This window comes from Vidua macroura, chromosome 31 (assembly GCF_024509145.1).
Source record: "Vidua macroura isolate BioBank_ID:100142 chromosome 31, ASM2450914v1, whole genome shotgun sequence".
NCBI classification, from domain to species: domain Eukaryota; kingdom Metazoa; phylum Chordata; class Aves; order Passeriformes; family Viduidae; genus Vidua; species Vidua macroura.
In genome coordinates, this window is record NC_071601.1 from 1,101,737 (window position 1) to 1,127,427 (window position 25,691).

The window sequence follows — 25,691 nt, forward strand, 5'->3', positions numbered from 1 at the left end:
GGAACCAAGTTTTGTAGTTCTATTTGATGTCTTGTGCTATTTGTTAATTGTTTGCATAACTGCCAGAAATTTTTCATCCAGAACTCAGCACGTTATGGCATGGCCTGTTCTAAAACCACACTGCTCTGCCCCTCAGTGAGCTCAGGACTGATTGTGTGCTACAAAGTATAATCACAACATGAAGAAATTCAGCTTTGTTTTGGTTTTTGTTATGCTCCAGTCCACAGGGTTAAAGGGTTACGTGAGAATCTCAGTGCTGTGCTTGTAAAAATAAAGCTGAAGTAATCACTGGCTCTGATAATTTCAGAGAAAACCTCAAAAATATAAGCAAGGAAGACACAAAACTCCAAAGTCAACAATGCACTTTTTGTGGCTTTCGCTTGGGGTCTGACTCATGCTTTTTGTGCCTTGGGGGAGACTGACACTGACTGGATTCCCACTGGAATCTGCAGGACCAGGAGGGTTTGACTGTGAGGAGCAGGGTTATGGATACTCTCCCTGTTGTGCTTCCCTGTATCTGCCTGATCCATGAATTCCTAAGAGCTGTTGGTACAATCTGCTCATGTTGGAGCTCTTGTGAGGAGCACAAACCTGGCTCCCACAGCAGTCAGGCCCTGATCCTTCCTAACTCAAACAAACCCCACTCTGTTTTTCCTTCTCTTTGTAGTTACCTTTAAGCAAGAGGGATGACTCAGGTGCCTGCTGACTACCTGTCAACCACCAGCTCCTACAACTATGAGCCACCCCTCCCCTCCGTGGCTCGGGCCAGCAACCTCACCAAAGTCCCTCCAGCCAAAAAAATAACCTTCTTCAAGAGTGGAGACCCTCAGTTTGCAGGAGTCAAGATGGCCATCAACCAGCGGAGCTTCAAGAGCTTCAACGCGCTCATGGATGACCTCTCCCATCGGGTCCCGCTGCCGTTCGGGGTCCGGACCATCACCACCCCGCGAGGAATACACTGCATCAGTGAGCTGGACCAGCTGGAGGATGGAGGGTGCTACCTGTGCTCCGACAAGAAGTACGTGAAGCCCATCAGCATCACCTCTGGGGGACACAGGCCGGCCCCGCCACGGAACAGTCGCCCCTCCAGCACCATGAGGAGAGCGGCTCAGGAGGGCAAGCTGGAAGATTATTCCGCACCTTTTACTCACCATGGCCCCAGAATACCCAAGAAAATCACTCTGGTTAAGAATGGGGAAAGTGGATTTCGGCGCTCCATCATCCTGAACCGCAGAAATGCCCGGAGTTTCAAAACGCTCCTGGATGAGATCACGGAGATCCTGCAGTTCCCGGTGAAGAAGCTCTACACTATTGATGGGAAGAAGGTAAATACCTCTGGTGCTGGTCAGTTGTTCAGACAGGAGTCATCATGTTCCTTGTGATGTAAATCCTTTAGCTCATGGGTCCAAAAGTTTATCCACCTTATCTTAGTCCTTCGGGCTTTGTCACATTAATCACTTGCCCATTAATTACACAATAGTTTGATGCAGAAGAATCTTGTTCAGCCACTCAAGAACTTCATGTCAAATATTGTTTGGGGTCAATAGGAGGTTTAATGTTTTGCAGTCAGATATAAAACCCCTTCTAGTTTTAGTATTTCTCACCTTTTTTTGGGGGGGGCATGTCCCAACACAGGTTCAACTTTTCCATACCTGACCACTGGGAATTCAAGAGAATGGGGTGGCCCTTAGGTAGCACCTTGTGGTTGCACAGTTCCCCACAGAACAGGGTCCTGCTCATGATGTGGGATCCTCAACAGAGAAAAGAAAATATAACCAATGATGATAAGATAAAATAAGATGATGCAGCGGTTTCAGTTCAAAACCAGGCAGAATATAACCATGTCAGATGATAAGATAACCAACTAATGCATAAAAAAATTAATGTTTGAGTGGGATCAAGGCACACTTTTCTAGTGATGAATTCGTGAATCTGCTGTGGGGGAAATTCTTATAATAAATTCAAGATGTGGCAATCCCTTCATTCTTCTGTTCCCAAAGGAATTTCTGTACAAACCTGAGATTCTCTTGACTTCTTCTCTATCTCTTTTTAGCTAACTAACCTTTAGCTCCATTTTTTTGAAAGGATGTCACAAGTTGTCCTGACTTTTCCCTGTCCCTGCAGTGAATGGAGATTCCCAGCATCTTTGCCACTTTTCCCATGTTTAAAGGGCTGAGTGCCAGCTCCTCCTTGGTTGTAAAAACACAACCACTTGTGGTGTCATTTTCTGAGCCAGGTGACTGAAATGACCTGGGTTCAAATGGCCCATTATCCAGGAGGGAAAAAAAATGCACGAATATTTTGCAATAAACTCATTTTTACCTGGCACAGGGAGAGGAATGTGCAGTAGGAAGGAGAGAGGGAGGGGATAGTTTAAGCCATCCTTCCTGGTGGAAGCTCTGTGTCTTATCACAGAGCTTTCTGCTGTTCTCACCAGTCTGGAAAGGGCTTCCAACCAAACCAAATCCTGCTGCCAAGGTATTTTCTAACATATGGAAAACTAACTTATTTTGCCACTGATTTCTCCAGTTTTCAAATCTTGGACTCCTGCTCAGTCCAGATGGACATAATAATCTTGAGAACTTATAACAAATTTCTCTTGTTCAATTTTTGAGAATTTTCATTGATTCCTCTAAAGAAAAGTATTGCCTTCTACTTCTTAGTGCAGTCTTAATGCTTCCCTTGTGATTCCTAAATGAATTCCCACAATTTTCCTTCTAGTCATTATAAACACCAATACTTTAGATGGGATATGTGTTAAATATGCACTCTGTAAATACAATATTTTCAACTCAATGATCTTGGAGGTCTTTTCCAACCTTTCCATGTTTTCCATCAGCAGAAATCTGGGTGTGGGTCAAACACCATCACTTAATCTCTCCATGGTCCCTTCAGATTCTATTTTTTTAATATGAAAATTTTCATTACTGTTTTGTCAATAAGGAATTTATTTTTTTATACCTTAATAATTCTATTCTCACTCCTTTAATTCCTGTGCAGAATATCACAGTGATAGGTGACAGGGGGTCCAACCTCAGCAACATCATCTTCTTCCATATAATTAGGAGATATGTGATTATTAATACCTTTCCTATGAATATTTTACAGTGAGTTTTTTGGCCATTATTAATTTTAGTAATTTACCTTCAGCTTTCAAACTGTTCACTACTGTTCATTTAACAACCATTTCTATTAGGGCTTCCTGTTACTCTAGACTTGGGTGCAAAGCATTTAAACCACAAAAAATTAGATTTTAGATTTTTTTAGATTGGAAAATCTTAGATTTTCCAATTTTTTTTTACTTTTGCATGGATTCTCTGTTCTTCTTCTAAGTTTTTTTTGTCACAGCTCAGCTTCAAGATCTCTGTTTCTTATACACAGTTTGTTGTGACTGAGTTTTCACCAGATATAACTGTTTCATTGAGGAGTGAAAATTGTGGATTCAACTCACAGTTTTGAGCTTTCCTGAAATAACCTCCTTCCACTGGTGCTGGAGTTTAATTTTAGCTGCACATCTTGTCTTTATACTTAAATTTGCATTTTCTGTTAAAGATAATGGAAAGAAGTTTCCATTCTTCCATGATCATTCAAAGGTATCTGGATGTTTCATATTTCTTGGGTATTTCCTTTTTTCTTGCATTATTCTCTTTGAAGAATAAATCAAATTCTCCTTAAATAATTTTGTAAACTTCTTTTGTCCAAATTATCTATGTATTTTTTTTACCCATGTCTTAGCACAGAAATCTTTCTGGGAAAGAGGGCTGGGATTGAGTGGAACAGTAACTTTTGATATTTATTCCCATATTTTGACAGATTAGCAGAATAATTCCTAAGCAATGCATCTGGACTACTGATGGACTGACTTTGTATTTGACTGGCTCAGAATAACAAAATTCACAGCATTTAATAGTAGTTTCACAATGTCTCTTTTTCAGCCAGTTTTTCCTTGAATTCTTGAAAAACAAACACCAAAAAAGGGTGTAATCTCCTGTCCTACAAGTTAATCAATCTTCCATCAATTAAAGAGATGTTCATAGACCCCAGAGTGTTTGCTCTTCAATCTCCTTTTGTTTCTTCTACTACTGTAATTCCAGATCTAAACATAAATCTTAAAAGGAATAAAATCAGCTCTGTCCCAGAGGCTCTGTTTTGATCTGCTCCATTTTAATATTCTTACCATTTTGTTGAGTAAATTCAGGACACTTCAAAATTACAAATCTTTATGTGGGTACAAACTTAGACACATGGAACAGGCTTGTTTTGTGTTCTTTTCATGGAGTATTGATTTGAGAAAGTAGAGGAAAGTGATTTCTTCCTTTTGTAGTTCACAAATTTTTCCAGTACACCTGTAAGTTTAATTCAATCATAACTCAAAGTTAAATCAAAGAATCTGAGAATTTTAAAGCCCTGATTCCCACGGAAGTACATCCAGTTTGGTTCCATTGGTATTTACATATTTTCATTCTAACTCCTGAAGGCTTTAGTGAGGGGAAACCAGTATTTTGAATTCCTAAACAGTAAGCAGATTTCCTACTAGGAAATCCTAGTCCCACCGAAGAAAGTAGGTGTGAAGTGTTTGAACACTCATTTCATCAGGGCAAATAGCCCATTTTTCCAAATTAACCAAGATTTTTCTTGCCTAGAAATTTGATGACTATATGACTGGAGAAAAATTTAATTCAGTTTTAGGTAAGCAAAATCAGTTAAATTTTCAGCAAGAAAAGAAGAGTAAATCATAAAGTTTTTTTCAGGTCAAGCCACTCTTTGCTGTTTTCCAGGTGATTAACTGAAAATAATTGGATTAACTGCCCAAATAGAGAAACTTGTTATTTAGGTTAACATTGACACGCAATCAACTGGCCAGTGAAACTCTGTGCACATTTTCCCACTAAAATAGAGACAATCCTGGGCATAATTCATTAATTCATCTAAATCTGAATGTCTTACGAGGCATTTGGGATGGGGGGGCATTTAACTTGTTGGACCCTCTTTATTATTTATAGAACATACGAAGACTGACTGAGACTAGTAAATTAAGCTAGGCCTAAGTTTTCATATACTACTTACAAAGTACAACAGATATTTAGATATTGGCAAACACAAGTATGGGACTTTACATCCATTAGCTGATGAGACTATAAGAAATCATGTATTTCCTAGATTTTACTGAGAACTTCAGTTCTACACTAAAAAAAGAACCAGGTGTGCAGATATCTCAATAAAAAGAATAATTGTAGGTTATCTTCTCCATCAAATGACCTTTTTACTCCATTCTGGGAAGTTTTTATACCACATAGTGGGTTTTCTTCCTCGTGGTCTAAACCACAGGAATGCATCTCTGTTCAGATCCCCACCACCTGCCTCTGGAGAGGGAAGGATGTCTCTGGGGGCAAAGAGACAGAGATCACAGAAAGGGCAGAAATCCTCCCAGGCTGTAAGAAATGACGTGTAGGATAATGAGGCAGCGACAGAGGATTTCCCTTACAAATGGCAATTGTCCAGAGCCCACCAGCTGAACAGTCATTAAGACTTCATTAAGTCACAGGAACCCAGCACCATGGCTGTGTCCAGGCACAGATGTCCTGATTCCTGAATCACTAGGCCTTCCTTTTACTGGCTGTACTAAATTAAAACAAAAACCAAACCAAACTCTTCCTTAAAATCCAGCATTCCTCCTCACACAGTGTTTGAAACCACACTGTGAGATGGCAAATCGTCTACATAGTTTATGGCTGCTGGTGGCAATTACCAAGAGCAGCTCAAATGGGATTTATCAGCCCTCAGAAGAGTTTTCCAGGGGATGTGGCCAGTTTTATGGTTGTTGGAGTGAGGCCAAGGCTGAGATGTTTTTTTGTTTGGGTGCACTCAAGGCTGACCGTAAGTTGTTACTTTTAATGAGTGAATCTGATCCGGTTTTGTTGTGTGGAAAGGTCAAGTGGAAGACCAGAAAGAGTTGATTTTGCCTCAGATTCTGCAAGTGAGAACATTGCAGAAGGAGCACTGTGTGTCACTGAATTTCCTAGAGGGATCAGGGAATTGCCGTGCGGGTTACTCAGGGGAGCAATCACGAGTTAAGGAATGTTTCCTCAGGCACCACAAACTGGGGACAGTAAAGAATTAGTTATTAGAAACTCCTTGGGGTAAGAACCCTCAGTTTTCTCTTGTGTTTTGGTGGAATTTGGCATGGGTTGCACTAAGGCAAGGCAAACCATTCTGGGGCAAATCAAGACATCTTTGTCCATGTCCCATTCTTCGAGAAAGACAGAATGGCCCAAATGCAGTGACTCCTTCCCTGCTGTATCTTCCCAGTCTCCAGCAACCTGTAGGATAAGATTTTCAGCCCAAAGCAGCACAATGAGCCCTCACAGCCATTCCAGTAGCCAGGAGAGTACCAGAGCACAGACTCTGGCACCAAATGGCACCATCTGTGGATAATCCCACTTTGTAGCACACAAAATAGGGTCTAATTCCCACAGGGGGTAGCCACGTTCAAGTCACTTCTTAGAAAAGCTCCCTGGCGTGTGTTTCTCCCAGATCTGCCCAGGAATTGCTTGGGAGAGTATCAGTTGATCCAGGCTTTAAATGCTCTAAAGACCACTCTAAGAAGTGTGGTACAGGCAACGTTGTTCCAGTGCCCTGGATCCAGAATGGATTTAATTTAGCAGTAAAGACAGAACTTTTATTTTTAGATGTTACTAGCCAAGCTGGTGGCCTAACTATTATCACTAAGTAGTTCTTGATAATGACTGTATTTACAGTGACCTAGGGGTGCAAGGCCAGGAAACAGGCTTGTCTGACATATTTCCTGACTCAGATTTACACATCCATAGAGCCATTCCTAGGACATCTGTAGGCTGCCCGCAGGCATCCTCTCGGCCACTCATGTGGCTTTCTACCAAGATCATCTGTCTTAATGACAGGTGTCATCAAGGCACTGATGGAAGTGCAAGAGGAAAACGGGATACATGGAGGCAGATAAGCTGGTTTAAAATGTGGTGTGTATATAAACAGTGGGAGAAGAGAGGTGATAATTTGCCTCCGTGGGATCGTTAATTTTCTTGTTGCACGTTGACATATTCGCTGTGACACTCAGTTTCTGTGCTCAGGTATGAAGGATTGCAATGAATTCCAGCTCCTGATCTGGGACAAACTGCTGTTATCAAGTGAGCTGTGCCACTTTTCCACCCACCACGTGTGTGACTCATGGTCTAAAAACAAACCATAGGTTTCAGGTTCGATATTCTCTGATTCCCTGCCAAAACCGCAATGACTCCAACGAGATTTACACAAGCAATCTGAAAACCTCAGCAAAACTTTCCATGAACCTCATCCACAAGAAGATTCATATCCAGGTGTGTTCTGTGAACCTTTGAGATGCCCTGAGATCATCTGGCCAGGTGCCTTACAAGGTGGAGTTAAAGGGACCCCGTGTTTAGCGACTTTCTTATCTAACATGCAGCAAATCTGATACTTTCTTATCTAACATATACCAAATGCAGATGATTCCTTTAGCCTGAGGAGGTTTTGTTCCTTCAGTAATAATGGAGTAAAGCGTAATTGCTTTCTAATCCTTTTGAATTTAATCCAGGGCAAATACATTTCCATTCATATTATTGAGTATATGCAATAATCGTGGAATCATGGAATATCCTGAGCTGGAAGGGACTCCCAAGGATCATGCAGTCCAATTCCTGGCCCTGCACAGGACATCCCAAAAATCCCACAATGTGCCTGAGAGTGTTGTCCAAACCCTCCTGGAGCTCTGGCAGCCTTGGTGGTATGACCACTCATATTTCCTAATTTTCCCTAATAGCAATTTAGGAAATTCTACCACTTATTTAACTTGTCCTTATGGACATCAATTATACAGCCAAAAGTTTCTGCCATGCTATGGGTACCTCCTACAGCTATTTTTGGCATTACTGAGTTTTCCCCAGAACAAATGATTTTGGTTTTAAATGCAAGTAGTTTTGAAAAAAAAAGAAATTAAATTTTCTGTAGGTACAATTTTGTCACATTTAGGCTTTTTTCCATCTTAAACAAATTTTAGAAAGTACTTAGAAGAAAATTACCAACATATAGAAACTTAGAACTCTGGAAAGATTACAGACAGTTAAAGAAGAAACAAAACACCCCAGACTTACAAAATGCAGATTTATCAATGCAACAAAGGGCACAAAAGTGTATAACAGTAATTTAAACTTGATATAAAAATCCTGTATGGGGGTTTTATTTATGAAAAAAAATGTATTGAGCCAATAAAAACAGCTTTATTTCAGTAACAGGTAAATTGCCAGAAAAATTCAGGGTTCACTAGAAAAAGTTGTGTTGCAAAATATTTTATGAGAAATGTGAAGATTTTTCTGTTGATGGTTCTCTTTATAGTGTAGAAAAGGAGCACTAAATAAAAGTGGACTTCAGGAGAGTTAAGATTTGTCACCATGATCTATTTATTCATTTGCTGAGAGTACAAAAAATAGCAGAATTCCACCCTCTCCTGGAAAAACTGTGAATTTTCTGTAAGTACTTTCAGTAGAAATCACTGTTTCTTCAAAGAATTTTCACAGGAAGGTCTGTGAGGTTTTTTCATAGGGAAGTTGGGTTTTACAAATGCAGACTTGCAAGTCTTTAGCCAGTAAAAGGAGAGAAAAAGATATGATTTTTACATTTGCATCAATTTTCTTCTTCCTTTTGGGCCTTGAACATGGAATTCAAAGGATTCTGCTGCAACTCTTAGCAAGGTCTGCAAGCAGAAGTAAAAATCCTCTCACTTTTCCCATTCATACCATGGACTTTGCAAAATTAGAGTGAAACCTGGACTCAATAACTAAAAAAAAAATACTCAATTAAACCAAAATTTTCACATGAATGTGTCTCTCTTTGTGCCCAGAGCTTCTGGAGACCATGGATCAATTCCATATGGATCTGTGAGCTTGGTTCAGGAGGGTTTATATCCTCAATTCCAGCTCCTAGAAATAATTGGAGCATAACTATGTTGACCTTCCTTCCTTCCCCCACAATTTCCAACTGGAATACCTTCTCATCCACACTGTAAATATTCTCCATATGCATAAGGAGTTAGTTTTGACAGCTTCTGGTTATGGGGAAAAGCTTGAACTCCCAAACTGGAACCTTCCCACTGACTCAGCCACTACAAGGCTGAGCACAAGAACTAAATGTTTCGCATTTTTCAAGGCATGCTAATTTTTAAGCTAATCCTGCCCCAGGAGAGGATCAGGGCAAGCTCTTGGGGTGGAGTGGATGTTACTCTGACTCATCATTTTCAAACGCTGATGTTGGATGGACCAGATTTAATGAACCCAATGCCAAAGGGGCAGGTGGGGGACTCTGATTTCAATCAGAAGGTGAAAAACATCAGCAGCGAAACTTTTCTAGAAAGGCTGTCCTCTCTTCTCAATTGAAATTTGCACCTGTAACAGCAGTTTGCTCTTTCTCTGCATGCTTCACAGCTTGAACACAGTCAGACCTAATTTTGAGCTGACAGGGTGGGTGGGGACAGAAAAGGCCATCAAAACTTGCATATAAGGCCAGTGCAATGTGAACAGGGGCAGGACTGGTGGCAACCCTCACACAATCAAAACTTCTGAACTGAACCAGACTAGAAATCACTTTTCTTCCCATTTATATCCTCTTCACCTGTTTATTAAAAACATTCTTTCTCCATGCCTTTAATTTCCCCATCAATCCTCTTCCCTTCCCCTTTTCCCTTTTCCCATGAGGTGTTTCTCTTCTGCTGCTACCCAAGTGATTTCCAGCAGCCACTGATTTTCTGACTGCAGTATTTCTCTTGGAATGATGAAAGAGTTGCTCATCCAAAGTATTTTCAGGGCAAAACCCAGAATGTTTATTTTATATGTGTGCAAAGTGTCACACACAGTGAAAAAGCAATCCTGAGTACTCCAGGAAAAACTACCAGCAGAGCAATAGCTACACATCATCTTTGCCTGTGCTTGACTGAGAAAGCAGAGCTTGGGAATTATTCCATTTTTCCTCTCTCTTTCACATGCTTTACTTGGCTCACTGAGTGCTTCATGGCCTTCCACAACTCCCATTTTTTCATTCATCTTTACACTGTGGGCAAATGTGAAAGCTGAACAGGTCGTGTCTGTAAAAATCTAGAAGATGCTGATGTTTGGAGAAATACTGGAATGGCAAATTATCTTACATTGATGCATTTCAGCATATGGAGCAATGGACTTACCCATATTCTCATTAAATAAGCATCAAATAAAGGTGGCAGCTTGCAATTACAAGAGCCTTGGACGCTGGAATCCATGCTGATTTATGCATCTTTCTTTGGTAAAAGAAGGTTTTGGGATGAGCCTTCCAGTACCTGAAGGGAGCCTGCAAGAAAGATGGAGAGAGACTTTGGACAAGGACATGGAGTGACAGGAAAAGGGGGAATGGTTTCAGACTGACAGAGGGCAGCGTTATATGGGATATTGGAAAGGAATTGTTCCCTGTGAGGGTGGGGAGGCCCTGGCACAGGTTGCCCAGAGAAGCTGTGGCTGTCCCTGGATCCCTGGAAGTGTCCAAGGCCAGGTTGGACGGGGCTTGGAGAAACCTGGGATGGTGGAAGGTGTCCCTGACCATGGCAGGGGTGGAACTGGATGATCCATGAAGCCCCTTCCCACCCAAACAATTCCATGATTCTGTGTGGATCTGGGGACCTGATATTTAATTAAGTTTAAGAAACCACGTGAGTTTTGATCTGAGAGATGCAAGAGATGCTGTGTGCTCTCTTCTGGACGAACAATTTGGATGCTACCATTTCCAGAGGATTAGATCCATTTCCATGCAGTATTTCCTTGCTCCAAGTTCAGTATTAACTCTTGTTCTGTGTTCCTCTGCATGACAGGGAAGAGCCTTCTGACCCCTGCTAAAGTTAGAGAAAGAGAGAACAAGTCATGCACTTCCTGATCTCTTCCTCCTCCTTTTCTTCCACTACTTTGCTAATTTGTATGTGGGCATGGAGTGGCAACACCCCATGATTCACCTTCTGACCACAGATTACCCAGCCACTCCCCAGAAGAGCCACTCTCTAATTCCTCCGGTGCAAAGTTTGGGGAAGGGAAGGGCACGTGGGTTCTTTGCGTGAATAAAATGCAAAATTCATTATCGTTAAACCGCGATTCATCAGTTCAGAGCCTGGATGCCTCCGGATTGGATGTGGTGCAAACACAAAACAACTGGGCTGTTCACACTGCAAGGAGGTGTAAATGGGAATGGAAGACAAAGAGGAGCAGATGAAAGAGCTCTAGGAAAGGAGGCAGTGAGACAGCCCAGGCCATGGACTCAGCCCATTAGCCTGTTCCTCAGTGGGTCTGTTTCCAGCTTTTCCTGTTCCTCCCATGCATCTCTGCACTCCTTTGGAAGGTGGATTAGTTTATAGATTTGTCCTCTGAACAATGTCTTGCATTATTTCCACATTCTGTCTAAGTCTCAGATGTCTTTGGCTGGCTGGCAGCCACCTGAGGCAGAGAAAGGGTGTCTCCTTCACTCTGCCTTCATCAGAAACTGATATCTATGTTCAGCTTCTGAGGTGAGCAAGGCTGAGTGGTTCTTCTTTCTCTGGGAAGAGCCAGAGGGTGGCATTTTCTCCACAACAACCAGCTGCTTCCGTATTTTAGAGGTGTTATGTTTGCCTTGCTTCCGTATAGGTATTGATGTCATTTTATTATTAATTGTGTTGCAGTAGCACCTAGAGGTCCTTGCTGAGATCACAGCAGTTGGTGGGTCCAGTTGTACAGCAAAATTCATGGAGACAATCCATCCTCATTGGATAGCAGCCAGACTATCCAATGATAAAAAAAAGGCTGTTTCACAAGAGAGGATGTGTTTTCATTTGCACCTCACATGTAATGACCTCCCCAGTGGAGCTAAATTTCTGTAAATCATTTTTATTGGAAAGAACATTGAGCTTTTTTGAACCAATCCATAAATGCCATGTCCCACTGGGGCAGGGACTTCCTCTGGTGGGGGATAATGAATCATAAACCATAGGATGGTTTGAGTTTGAAGGGGCCTTAAGGATCATCTTGCTCCTACCCCCTGCCATGGGCAGGGACACTTTCCACTAGACCAGGCTGCTCTAAGACACAGCCAACCTGGGCTCTTGTCCAGACCTTCACTCACAGCATCCATAATCCTCTTGGATCCTGATCCAGAGTCTGTGGAGGTCACTAAGTTTCTCTCCATCTATAACAGTGGGACTTGGTTTGGGTTTTACAGTAAGATTGAGAAACTCAATTTAATTTTCCGGTATCATGCAATAAAACTTTAGTGAGAGTCTATTCCAGCCCACCAAGTGCCAACTGCTAGAGACTGATCCCATGATTTTTAGTGGATTTTTGTCTCTGGTAATCCACAACCTCAACTGTGACTGAGTTATGTCGAGGGGACTCCAGAAAGGCTGGAATGGATCCTGAGTGATCTAAAGGAACTCTTTGCTAACCCATCAGATACCTTTATCATAAGCCATTATTTCTCTTCCATTTTATTTCTAATTGTTCACTTATGGACTAAAATATTTTTGAAGTTCCCATAATTTGGGACTCAGCTTGCAAATGAAGATTCCTCATTTTCTAACTTTATGAATGTGGTTGATGTTTCCTGCTGAGCTTTCCAGTCTCATGTTTACCTTTTATCCTGTCAGCTATCCTCAGGCACATATTTGATACTCTAGAACATCTCAAATTGTTCTCTGAATCTACATTTAGACAACTGCATTGAGATTATTGACTCTGTCATCAGTGAGAGTCAGGCATGTCCAAGGTGAGGGGTTGACCTGCACCAGGTGAAATTAACTGTCTCCCAAAAATATTGGCTGCTCTCCACCAAGAAGCCTTGCTTGTAGACGATGAGTTACAATCCTATGTGATGAATTAATGGAGAAATAATAGAGCAGGGCATTCTGTTCTCCATCACATCTCCTTCAGATGATCACCAGATTTTAAGGATTTACAATCCATTGCCTTTGGGTGTATTTTAGCTAAATCGTGGTGGGATTTAATACTGTTTTCTCTGAATATCCTAGCATGGCTGCTTAGAAATCTTGCTGTGACAGCCTGAGGGGAGTGGAGAATCTGTTTACAAGAAGAATCTGAGGTTTTACTATTGATTTAAAATAATAGAATGGAATGGGCCTCACCCAGAACACACTGAGTGAGCTGCAAGTTGTTAAATACACAAGAGGGGATGTGCTGTTCAGTGATAATTCAGCACTAGTAAAAGATGTCACTTTGATGGCCCTAAAAACAGATGTTCTCTGGAAATCCCAGGCCGTGTGTTGAGAGGATGGAATTCCTGCAGCAGTGTGGGAAGGCTCCGTATGGAGCAGATGGAATGAACTGCTATCCCAACCCTGCCCTGCCCTGAAACAGTGGACACTGCATTAAATCAGTGTGAGAAATGGGATTTATTTGACCATCAGAAAACATTCAGTTGTACTTAAAACTACCAAAATGCTTTTACCAATGAAGTATGACAAAGATGAATCTCTGGAATTATCAATTCAAAGAGATTAATCTTGCAAGACATTAGGAAGAAAATTTATATTACAGGCACAAACACAGCTAAAGTGCTGCTGGTATCAGAAATACCCCATACTACAAATACAGACTATTTTAAGTGACATCACACAAGTGTATTCCATATAAAAGAATGTATAAATTCCCTAACTCAGCTGGCTCAGTTCCATGGATCCCTGACTCTCTGTCATTGGCACCATCTATTTTCTGCGCACACAGCACAGCAGTGATGAGTGTGATTGAAATATCTACACTCAGACATGGAACCACGTGAGAAAATGTGGGCAAAAAATAGCTCTCACTGAAAAAAATGTCCTTTACCAATAGGAACAGTTCCTAAACTTAGTGGAGCTTGAAAGACAGATTCTTTTACTTTAGGGACAGAACACATGTCATGTCTATTTGTCTTTTTGTTCTCTCCCTTTTCTCTTTCTTTTTTTTTTATTCTCACTTTTTTTTTAACTTGTGTAAGATAAGGGGAAAGATCTCACCAAAGCAATAAAAATTAAAAGAAAAAAAAAAAAAACAGGAAAGAAAAAGAACAGGAAAGTAAAGAAGGAAATTAAATATACAGATGGCAAAAACATACTCAAAATATTTGGTTTATTAAATCCTAGTCTTTCTATAAACATTTAAAGGGAGCTAGAAAGATAGTTTCATTAGGACTATATAAAGATTTTTTTTTCTTTAGGAATAGATGGACCAGAAGAAGAGTGAACAGAAGCAAACTGAGATTTGTAAGCTATTTTTCTGTTTCATGGTACCCATCACATGAATTTGGCAGTTTCGTTGCTTTGCAGAATTTAATGAAAGTTTCAGTGAAAAAAGCTCTCTTATTTTGGGTTTCATAGCAAACTGGATGGGCCTAACACACAAGAATTGTTGTAACACAAACAGAAAATTTTAAAAATGGGAAGACAAAGGAATTCTTATTATATTCCCACTAAAAAGTTGATGCCATATGTTTTATTGTAAGAAATGTTTTCAGAACTGATTAACTAGAATGTTCTTCCATTTATCTCTGTCTTGCTCTTTCACCCTCCACACATTTTTCCTCTTATTTGCACCAGGTCCAACACCAATCCCTTAGTGTCTCCCACAGTCCTGGTGGGACATCTTGGAAAACCCCAGGAGCATTTTGCAAACTGAGGGCTTCAGTTCCAAAAGGGCTCTGGTTCTTTATCCCTTGGCTGTAACAATATTTAGAGGCCGAGATCTTTCCTTTACTCGCTGCTATTTCAGGCACGTGTGACAACTGCAGAACTGTCATTGCTGCTTCTCTGAGGTTCCTTATCTTGGTTCTCATTAAGGGGATGATGATTAAGTGACAGGGTGAGGTCAGGGTGCATCTTGCTAAGCCCAGCACCAGTGCTGGCTTGGTAACCCATGGTGTGGTCACCTCTTGTTGAAGTCTTCCCTATGCTCTAGAGATGTCCTCCTGAGGCAGCAGGCTGAGGAGGAAGGGACGTGCCACATTGTGGAGATGCACAAAGCTGCCAGAAACTGACCTCTCTAAAGTCCTCTCAGACAGCAAGAGAGACTTCTCCTTCTTTTCAAAGACATCAAGTATTTTACCTGAGATCTCAACTTCTGTCTTTCAAATGAGAGGCTGCAGAAACAAGATGGAAGATGGGCCCAGGATCTGTCTGCCCAGTGCTTCCCACAGGACTGATTCCTGCTCTTTGAGAGAGACAGATGTATTTGGGTAAAAGCTGGATGGGGATCTGAGAAACTTGATTCAGCTGAAGATGTCCCTGCTCATTGTTGGACAGGTTGGCATTTAAAAAATCCCTTCCAACTCAAACCATTCTAGGATTATACAGTTCCATGAGAAGTGACACATGAAGGACTTGGTGTGTGATCCAGGAACAGATCATGTGGTGAGGACGAAGGGTGCAAACCTGAGTTCTTGTGGAGGAGCAAAGATTCCTTCACAGGCACTTCCCACGTTGGGGACAATGTCCCTCATTGTCCAGCACTGAGGCAATACTTAGGGTTATAACTGAAGCAGTATTTGAGGGAATATTAGGGGAAATTGCAATTCTTGTCCCTCTTCCTGAGCAAGAAAAGGATCAACTAAGGGACAAAACGAAATATAGCATTTTTCGGGTAATAAAAGCTGCCCCATACAAGAATTTAAAGGTTATAATTCTCTGTAAGACAAACTGGACCACCTCCAATTCCACCCTCTTCCTCACTACCACATGGAATATGCCCAAATTTTTTCCAGAATACGTGAAATCTTAAATAATACATAATAAATTAGATATATTCTCCCTTAAGCAATATCTCCCAGACCTTCCCTGTATTAGGAAATCTGATCAAAATATAGCAGAGCTTCTCTTTCAATGGAGGAGTTCTCCAACAGGCTTTGGTAGACCCAGAAGTTCTCCAGAATCACCTTTATTTTCATTGAATCACAGAATATCCTGAACTGGAAAGGACCTACAAGGATCATCAGGTCCAACTCCTGGCCCCAAAAACAACATTGCGTGCCTGAGACCATTATCCAAATACTCTTTTATTTAGGTGACAACTCATTGTCAGTTGATTGCAGGCCTGGGAAACCAAATTCTTCTGTCTGGGCTCATGGTTTTTCACTTGTTGTTCCCCTTGCAGATCGACAGCATGCAGGCCCTGCTCCACTGCCCCAACGTGCTGGTGTGCGTCGGCCGGGAGCCCTTCAAACCTGTATCCATGGAGAATTTGAGGAAACACTCAGTGGAGAAGCTGCCCAACCTGCCTTCCCGCTCCAACAATGGCAACAATGTCAACGAGAACAATGAAAGTAAGAAAACCTTGGGGCCGTGTCGCGCAGTCGTACCCAGGGCCGTGTCCCACAGCGTGGGGATTACAGGCCCCTATTGTGCTGCCCCAGCGTTCAGATTTCATGTGGAAAATGCACTTCCCTCTCCCTGCCTCCCAGGCCTTTCCATCCTCCTCTTCTTTTTCTCTGGTTTCCTTCTAGGATTTCCTCCCTACACCCCCTAGTCTTTCTTTTACTTGCTCCCCATGTCTGGCTGACTTCCCTTCCTCTTTCATATCTCTGGGTCTCCTTTTCCTTCCAGAACTCCCTCCTTTCCTGTGTCTGTCCACCCAGACCCTTGAGATTTCCCACGAATCCTCTATCCCCTTGTTGTCTGTCCTATCATGCCTTCCCTCCTGCATTTTCCTGCACCAGGACCAGAGGATGCCCTGGTTCTGCCAGCAGGAGACTCAGTTTCTCCTGCAGGTTACAGCTGGCCTTTTGGAAATAGTGTGTGTTTTTAACGAAAGATTATATTCAGGAAGGAGTATGTTGTGGATTATTCAGTATTATATATCTTTGGCACCCCCTCATGAGTCATCTAAGGTCACAGGTAATTTAACCAGCCACCCTCAGTAGCCTGGGAAAAGAAACTTCCTAATTCCAAAGGGCAATTAATCTTACCCGTATTAAGGATTTATTGTAGGATGAAATTAAGTGTGCCCTGGAGGTGCGTCTGTTTCTCTCCATTGTCAACACCAGGACCTTGGAAAGATTCATTTGTGTGTTGCCAAAAAGCTGTAGAAACTCAAGGACAGAGGCATCCTATGCTCACTGTCCAAGGCATAAAAAATTGGAGGGAAACATGGGAATAAACTGGAACTTTGCCCATCAAGAAACTGAGCAAATTCATCAGTTCAATCATTAGGATGGTCAGGGAAGAGCTATTTAATGTGATTTGGATGTGCTCCTGTTCAGCACTTCCTTCCTAAAATGCCCTCCAATTAGCTGCATATGCCCATGGAGGCACTGGATTTTCTGGATATATGTACAAGGAAATTTTGGACAAACATATATTTGAAACAAGACAGATGAATGTCTTGGAAGACAGCCTGATAGCAACATATTCTGCTTGAAATGAAGGGACCTACACAAACCTATGCAGATCACTGCATGGGCCATAAAGATGTTCTTTCAATTGTAATTCCTAAATTCCCTTATTCTCACTGATTTGTTCTACAATTCCCACTATTTCTCTTTGTAATTATTGCCAGCTTACAATTCCTTTTCTAATTGTCCTTTATGTTTTAATAAGAATTATAATTACTCTTAGTGGCACATCCCTGTAGGGACTGAGTGTTGCTCTGGTCTACATGGCCGCACATTTCCTGGAATATGAGTGGAGAAGTGGATGACGCACAATAAATGTGTGACAAGCTAAGGAAGAGGGTCACTTCTCCATGTATTTTTCCCTGGTTAAATAAGAAGAATGAAAACTTTCACAGTTAAATAAAGGAATACTTGCAACATGAAAAAATGCCCGAACTCACAGACTAAATTGCTCCATACGTATATATATATTTTATTTTTCTTATTTTTACTTCCTGACATGCACTTAATAAAACAAAGTGTTTGTATTTCAATTTATTTTTTAAAATAAAGATGTAAAATATTTTTTTACAATTTATTGATTGAATACTTAACATTTAACAAAGAAGTTGGACTAGATTACCTCCAGAAGTCCCTTCCAACCTTAACTATTCTATGATGAAAGGGCGCTAAAGACAAATTTTCAAATTATGTAAATTGGCATAGGCTTGGCTTTAATAGAATAACATCAGGATCCACTAGTTTGAGGGTTTGACTTACATATTTTCTGTCATCTTTATGTGAGTTAACACCTTTCTCCATCTTTCTTTTCTTCACTCCAGTGAACTTTGGACTGAAAGCCAAAAAAAGCGTTATCCATCCACGGTCAGCATCCAGCAACAGGTCAATGAGATTTTCCTTATCATCAGAAAAATCATACCCCAATGGCCTCGTGGCCTCTCCAGACAACGGGGGACCCTTCTCCAATGGCTGCTCTCACCCAAAAGCTGGGGACCTGGTCCAGTCCTTGGTCAACGATGACATCGAGAAGCGGGTCCATGTGAACAAGGATGGGAGCTTGTCCGTGGAGATGAAGGTTCGCTTCCGTTTGCTCAATGATGAGACTTTGCAGTGGTCCACCCAGATCAAAAAGTCCAACCTGATGAACCAGCTGCCTTGTGAAGAGTCAGGAGTGGAGGAGGACAGTGGAGCAGATCCCCTACAGAAAATGAACCCAGAAGCCAGCTCGGAGGCAGATGATTCTTTATATCCCTGTGATATCGATTCCTACATGTCCAAACTTGAGGAATCGGAATGTGACGAGGCCCACTGTCACAGCTGTGGAAAGAAACACCAGGACTATGACATTTGGAAGAACCCCATGCACATGTCCCAGAGGGAAGAGCCCAGCGTGCGAAGCACCTGGCATACGCGGTCATCGTGCTCCAGTACATCTTCCCGGAGGAGAGTAGTCCACAAAAAAATGACATCTGTGGATAGCATCCATACCACATCCAGCGAGGAATTCTCTGAGCACATTGTGCGAGAGTCCTCATCCTACTCAGAGACTATAAAGAACAGAGTGGCATATCGATCCATTAAAAAGTGTGCGTGCCGAAGTGATTTATCCACCGGTGCTTCCAATGGAGAAGAACAGCAGGACTACACTCGGACAAGCACAGGAAACAGCCAGAGGCCTTCATCCTTGGGCTTAATGTCACATTCAAGCTGTGAAAACAACCTGGATACTCAAGACAGTCCTGAAGACCAGGAGATCACCAAAATCATTTCACAAAATGAGGATGCAAATTGTTTTGAAGCTTCCTCTGTGAAGTGCTTGAAGGATGATGTGGAAGAGGTTGAAAGCAGCAGAGTTGGGAGTGTCATGTCCAGGTCATCCCTGCAGTCCAGGCAGAGCAAGAAGAATGTGTGTGAGGAAGTGAGCAGCGTGGGCAGGAGTGTGTCTTCCTCAAGCCTTCAGAAGGCAAATCAGGGAGACAATAGCCAGTGCTCCACCCCTGCCAACAGCGTGCACAGCAAGTCCAGTAACTGCAACACACCAAAAGAAAAGGCTGAGCAGGGTGACATCTCTGATGACAACCCAGTGGTGTCCTCTTTCTCCAGTGAGTCCTGCCCCAAGAAAGAGGCTGAAGAGGTGGAACCAGAGCAGGAAGAAAGTGAAGTCAATGAAGTCAGCTCAGTGTCAGCAAAAACAAAGCCAAGCCAATCAATCAGGGGTGAGAGCAGTGAAGGGGAACGATGCTCTACACAAGGAACCCACCGTTCCAAGGCCAGTGACAGGAACAGCAAGAAAAGTGGCAGTGATGAGAACGTTCCATGCAGTGTCTCTTGCTCTTCCAGAGCGTCCAAAAAGAGCAAACGCAGCCACGTTCATTTGGACGCACAGTCTGAAATATCTGTGTCTTCACTTGAATCCACTCCGAATAAAAAGAATTCCCTACACGCAGACGATGCGAGATCAGGCAGCAGGGCATCAATTTACTCCAAAAGCTCATGTGAAATCACGAAAAAATCTGCTGGAGACACCACGTCTCATAAGTCAGGATCTCTTCACTCAAACATTTCATCTAACAGTGAACCAGAGGCAACTGCAGGTCCTGCTGAGGAGGAGAGCTCCAAAAGTATTGCCAATGGCTACAGTGAATCCTCAAAAAGCTCAAAGAAAAGAAACCATAAAGAAGAAAACAGCAAGCCATCATCCCTCTGCTCAAGTGTTTCAAGTCCTAATGGAAAATCCAGAAAGGGTCATGCCAAGATTAGTTCTGAACCCTCTTCTTCAAAACAGGGAAGCATGAGTGGGAGTGTATGTTCAAAAGTTGACCACCCAGCTGAGGATGGGATTAGGAATGGAAAACCCACAAGTAGCTCCTCAAGAGTCTCTTCAAAGTCAGAAATAAAAGATAAATGCCTGTTGACCCAGATATCCCAGGAAACTGATGATAGGTGTTCACAATCAAACATGTCTCTGTCTTCAAAATCAAGACAGACAAACACGAAAAATCTTCGTGTGAAGGTGTCAAATTCCAGCCGGGCATCGGTGTCAGAGACTATGTCAGTGTGCAGTCTGCAATGCCCTGCCCCACCAAAAGGGAAGCCAAAGAGAAAAAATATGCGTTCGACCATGTTGAAGAATTCCTCCATCAGCAGCATCGGCACCGAGTCAGTGCTGACTGCAGGAAGAGAGCAGAAAGAAATTGTGGATTCCTCCAAAGCAACTTCCTACGGCTCTAAATCCGCTGCAACTGAAGGAAATGGTCAGAATAAGAAAGAGACTGATGATTATTGCAACAAAAAAACAGAGGAAGAGGTAGAAGATGCAGGTGTTCTGGAGGAAGGAGGTGATTTAATGCCATCAGCTCTACCAAATACATCTCCAGAAGAAGTTGTGCAAGATTGGCTCCGGAAAATCCCTTCAGAAACATTGCTTATGAAATATGAAATGGAGGATGATGGAGAAGATGAACATGCAGAGTCAACCACTGAGGTATCACACTGTACAAATGCCGAGGAAGCCCCAGTGGAGGAAAAAGCTGAGGAGAAGAATGAAGAGGAGGAGGAGGAGGAGGCTGAAAAGGATGAAGCAAAGGATGAAGTGGAAGAAGAGAAAGCAGAAGACACAGCTGTTATTGAAGAGCCTGAAGAATGCATCAACCAGGAAGAAATCTCTGAGGTTGCACCTGAAGCTGCTGAAGCTGAGCAGGCAGAATGCAACCAGTCAGTTACATCCAGCCAAAATAACATCAAGAGAGACCTGCCAATCTCTGTCCAAACGTCTGTCCAGATCATGAAGGCCTTGCTCAGTTCAAAGCACGAGACCAAATTTGACCGATCAAACAGTTTGCCTGAAGTGTCCCCCACAATGGGGAGGAAACTGAGTAACTCCGCCAACATTCTGATTACTTGTCTTGCCAGCCTCCAACTCCTTGATGAAGAGTCAGAGAATCCATCAGAAAACTCAAAACATTTGAATAAGTCAAGGTACACGGAGCTGCTGAATATTTTTCAAGCCCTGTGGTTTGGTTGCACCGCTGAAAGGAGTGGCCCAAGTTCAGGCCAAGAGGCAAGCAAGCTGGCAAAGCCAGTGTCTGGGTCTAAAGGCCCAAAATCCATGGATCACGCCTTCACTGCCATGTCCTCCTCTGGGGTTGATGTTTGCAGTTGCTCTGGTGGCTCAGGAGAAGAATGCACAGCTGGTGGCACGCTGGCGGCACAGAAAACCGTGGAATGCAAATCAGCCGAGCAAATGGAAAATGCAGAGACTGGCACAGAACTGACTGAGGTTGAGGAGCAAAGTAAAGAGGAAGAGCAGCTATCCCGCCCTTCCACAGCCTGCTCAGAGGCAAAAGGTGAGGAAAAAGCAGAGTCTGCTAGAGAGGAGTCTGTAACCCAGGAGGAAGAAGAGAATAAGGAGGATCAGGGCAGTAACTGTGAGTGTGGTCAAGAGGAAGTGGGAGAAAATGAAAATGAAGAAGAAAACAAATTAGCTGAAACTGGAGAACAAGAAGAAGCTGAAGCTGTGACTGATGAAGTCCCACAAGAAAAGCCTGAAGAAGAAGCTGAACAGCCAGAGACCACTGGTGATGCCAATGTCGGTGATGCTGATGTCGGGACGGAGCTGAAAGAGGAGTTGCAGGAGCAGCCCCAGGAAGAGTCACCAAATGACCCCGAGCCCACAGTCGATACATCCACCAGTGTGGGCACATCCCTTGTCCAGCAAAACTCCGTGGATCCGGACCCAACCTGGGTCCTGAGACTACTCAAGAAAATCGAGAAGGAGTTCATGGCTCACTATGTCAATGCCATGAATGAGTTTAAAGTCAGGTGGAACCTGCAGGACAACCAGCAGATGGATGCAATGATACTGGAGCTGAAGGAGGAAGTGAGTAAAAGGATACAAAAGAGCATAGAGAAGGAGTTGAGGAAGATCAAAAGCAGGGCTGGAAGGAGGATGCCAAGACCTCCAGAGGAGCCACCCACACGCGAGTCCAAACTCCAAACCGAGCAGAGGAGGTGGCGACTGCAAACTATGCATAAGAAGTCCCTCTTTGGGGACAAGAATGGCACCCAGATGAGGCTGGAGGAGACATCAGACTTCTCATTTGATGCAGATAATGACTTTAACCTTAGTGCAGCTTTGGAGGACAGCATTAGCAAACAATCCAGTGAGGAAGAATACTGTCCATGTGACTCCTGTGTGAGGAAAAAACTGGCTTCCAGGCCTGCCAGAGCCCCTGTGGTGGCCACCAATGCCCCAGTCATGCAAGCCTTTGATTTGCAGAAAATCCTGAGGCTGAAGAAAGATGGCGATGAGGAAGCCATCATCGCAGAAGCAGTCCAGGACACCAAAACACTTCCCAATGGTTCTGTTGAGGAAGGGGCAGAAAACGAGGAGAAGGATGAGGGGCAACCTCAGACAGGTGAAACAGAAGCAGAGGAAGAAGAAGGAAAAGAGCCAGAATTAAATGAAGATGATGGCACAACGTTGAATGGAGATGGAGAAGAACCTGAAATAGTGGAGTGTCAAAATGCTGAGATGGAGGATGAGGCCAAAACTGAAGAAACCAAAGAAGAAGCAGAAGAAGGGGAAGAAACAAAAGAAGGAGAAGAAGAGGAGGAAGCAAAAGAGGAGGAGGAAGAGAAAGAGGAAGAAGAAATGGCTAAGGCTGAAGAGGAGGAGGAAATAAAAGAGGAGAAGGAGGGTGAAACTAAAGAAGAAGATGAGGAAGAGGAAGAAGCAGAGGAAACTAAGGAGGAAGAGGAACTAAATGAGGAGGAAGAGAAGGAAACAGAAGAAGAGGGAGTGAAGGAGGAGGAAGAAGCAAAGGAGGAGGAAGGGAAAGAGGAAGAGGAAGAAACAAATGAAGAAGAAGGGAAAGAGGAAGGGAAGGAAGGAGAGGAAGAAGCAAAAGAGGAGGAGGATGAAGAGGCCAAAGAGGAGGAGGAGGAGGAAGAGGCTAAAGAGGAGGAGGAAGCAAAAGAGGAAGAAGAGGCCAAAGAGGAAGAGGTCAAAGAGGAAGAGGAGGAAGCCAAAGAGGAGGAGGAAGAAGAAGAAGGGAAGGAGGAAGAGGAGGAAGCAAAAGAGGGGGAGGAAGAAGCAAAAGAGGGGGAGGAAGCAAAAGATGAGGAGGAGGAAGGGAAGGGGGAGGAGGAAGAAGAAGCAAAAGAGGAGGAGGAAGAAGCAAAAGAGGAAGAAGCAAAAGAGGAGGAGGAGGAGGAAGGGAAGGAAGAAGATGAAGAAGCCAAAGAGGAGGAGGAAGAAGCAAAGGAGGAAGAGGAGGAGGAGGAAGCAAAAGAGGAGGAAGAGGAAGGGAAGGAGGAAGAAGAAGAAGCAAAAGAAAAGGTAGAAGGGAAGGAGGAAGAAACAAAAGAGGAGGAAGAAGAAGTAGAGAAGGGAGAGGAAGGAGCAAAAGAAGAGGAAGAAGACAAAGAGGGAAAGGAAGAAGCTAAAGAGGAGGAGGAAGGGAAGGAGGAAGAGGAAGAAGCCAAAGAAGAGGAGGAAGAAGCAAAAGAGGAAGAGGAAGAAGAAAAAGAGGAGGAAGAAGAAGCAAAAGAGGAAGAAGAAGAAGCCAAAGAGGAGGAAGAAGAAGGGAAGGAGGAGGAGGAGGAGGAAGCAAAAGACGATGAGGAAGAAGGAAAGGAGGAAGAAGAAGAAGCCAAAGAGGAGGAGGAAGAGGAAGAAGCCAAAGTAGAGGAGGAAGAAGAAGGGAAGGAGGAGGAGGAGGAAGCAAAAGAAGAGGAGGAGGAAGAAGGAAAGGAGGAAGAGGAGGAAGCCAAAGAGGAGGAGGAAGGAAAGGAGGAAGAAGCAAAAGAAGAGGAAGATGTGAAAGAGGAGGAAGCAGAAGAGGAAGAAGAGCAAAAAGAGGAAGAAGAAACAAAAGAGGAGGAAGGGAAGGAGGAAGAGGAAGAAGGAACAAAGGAAGATGAGGAAGCAAAGGAAGATGAGGGTCAAACAAAAGAGGAGCAGGAAGTAGAAGAGGAAGAAAACCCAAAAGAGGAGGAAGAAGAAGCAAAAGAGGAAGAAGAGGGAGAAAAAGAGGAGGAAAAAACAAAGGAGGGGGAGGAAGAAAAAGGGGGACAAGAAGAAGCTCAAAATGAAGAGCAAGAAGCTGAAGAAACAAACGAAGGTGAAGATGAAGGTGAAAATGAAGCTGAAGAAACAGAGGAGCCAGAGGATGAGGAAGTTGTGGCTGATGATGAGGCAGAGACATCTGAATGCAGAGGAGATGTTGAGGGCTCTGGAGCTGACAACAATCCTGAAGGAGATGCTGTGGAAGGAAATGAAGAAGCTGAGCAAGATGAAGCTGAGGCAGAAGAAGATGCAAAACCAGAGTCAGGAGATGAGGCTGAGGAGAAAAACAGTGAAAGAGGTGAGAAACCTGATGAGAATGGTGAGGAACCCACCGGTGATGCCCCTGACAATGCACATGAAAAGCATGAAGTCCAAGGCAACAACAAAGTTTCTGAGAAAGCCTCAAAGACCAAAGGCAAGAAACCCAACAAAAGGTTAGAGACTCTGAAAAAAACCACAGCCTTTTCTTGTTATTCCTCTGTTGGAAACTTCTCACAGCAATCCCAGAAGGGGTCTGATGATGAAGAGGAAAGAGTAGATGAAGAGGAAGAAGTAGTTGAAGAGGAAGGAATAGCTGAAGAGGAAGTAGTTGAAGAGGAATGCAAAGGTGATGATAACCCCACTAGCGACCAGCCAAATGGAGAGGTTCAAAGTGATGAGAGCTCCAAACCCTCCCAGATGTATCCTGACAGTGAGGAAGAAGAAGAGGACAAAGAATCTTCAGGTTCTGATCCTGTGGGAGATGAGGAGCAGCCAGATGCTGAAGGTGCAGATCCAAAGGAGGCTGAAAACACTGAGGAAAATCAGGCTGCTAAAAAGAAAGAAAACTCTGATGAGATTGACCAGGATGACCTGGACTTCTAGAACTGCTGACCAAAAACTGACTTTTTCTTTCTTTCTTTCTTTGTTTCTTTCTTTTTTTAAAGTATATTTTCATTACATATTTCAGTATCACCAGTGAGTTGAGCCCTTGTAATCGGCTTTTCTTCTCAGCTAAATGTGGTAAACTCAATCTTGAATCCTGTGAGTAATGTTGCAATTACCTGCCCTCATTTCTAGAGGGCTAGTAGCTCATTAATATCCTGTGGTCTCAATAGATAAGTGGTTTGGGGAGAGGGAAGGCTGTTTTGTTTGGGATACCTTCTAACTCCCACCCTTTAAGCCATGCTGTTTCCTGCTGGAGTGATCTGTGGCTCTGCTGGGCATCGTCTCTGTG

General features: G+C 43.0%; 1 protein-coding gene across 1 annotated transcript; it reads left to right on the forward strand.

Annotated features, from left to right (window-relative positions):
* Positions 1-686: 686 nt before the first annotated feature.
* RP1L1 (RP1 like 1) lies at positions 687-25,339 on the forward strand. Its single transcript, XM_054001633.1, has 4 exons — positions 687-1,325; positions 16,170-16,338; positions 18,228-23,317; positions 23,465-25,339. Exons 1-4 carry the CDS (start codon positions 687-689, stop codon positions 25,337-25,339), a joined length of 7,773 nt encoding a protein of 2,590 aa, XP_053857608.1.
* Positions 25,340-25,691: the final 352 nt, after the last annotated feature.

Coding starts and splice junctions, on each gene's coding strand:
- RP1L1 (XM_054001633.1), top strand. CDS start 687: ATGACTCAGGTGCCTGCTGACTACCTGTCAACCACCAGCTCCTACAAC. Junction 16,339..18,227: donor TGTCAACGAGAACAATGAAA/GTAAGAAAACCT, acceptor TCTTCACTCCAG/TGAACTTTGGACTGAAAGCC. Junction 23,318..23,464: donor GAGAGGAAGAAGCAAAAGAG/GAGGAGGATGAA, acceptor GAAGAAGGGAAG/GAGGAAGAGGAGGAAGCAAA.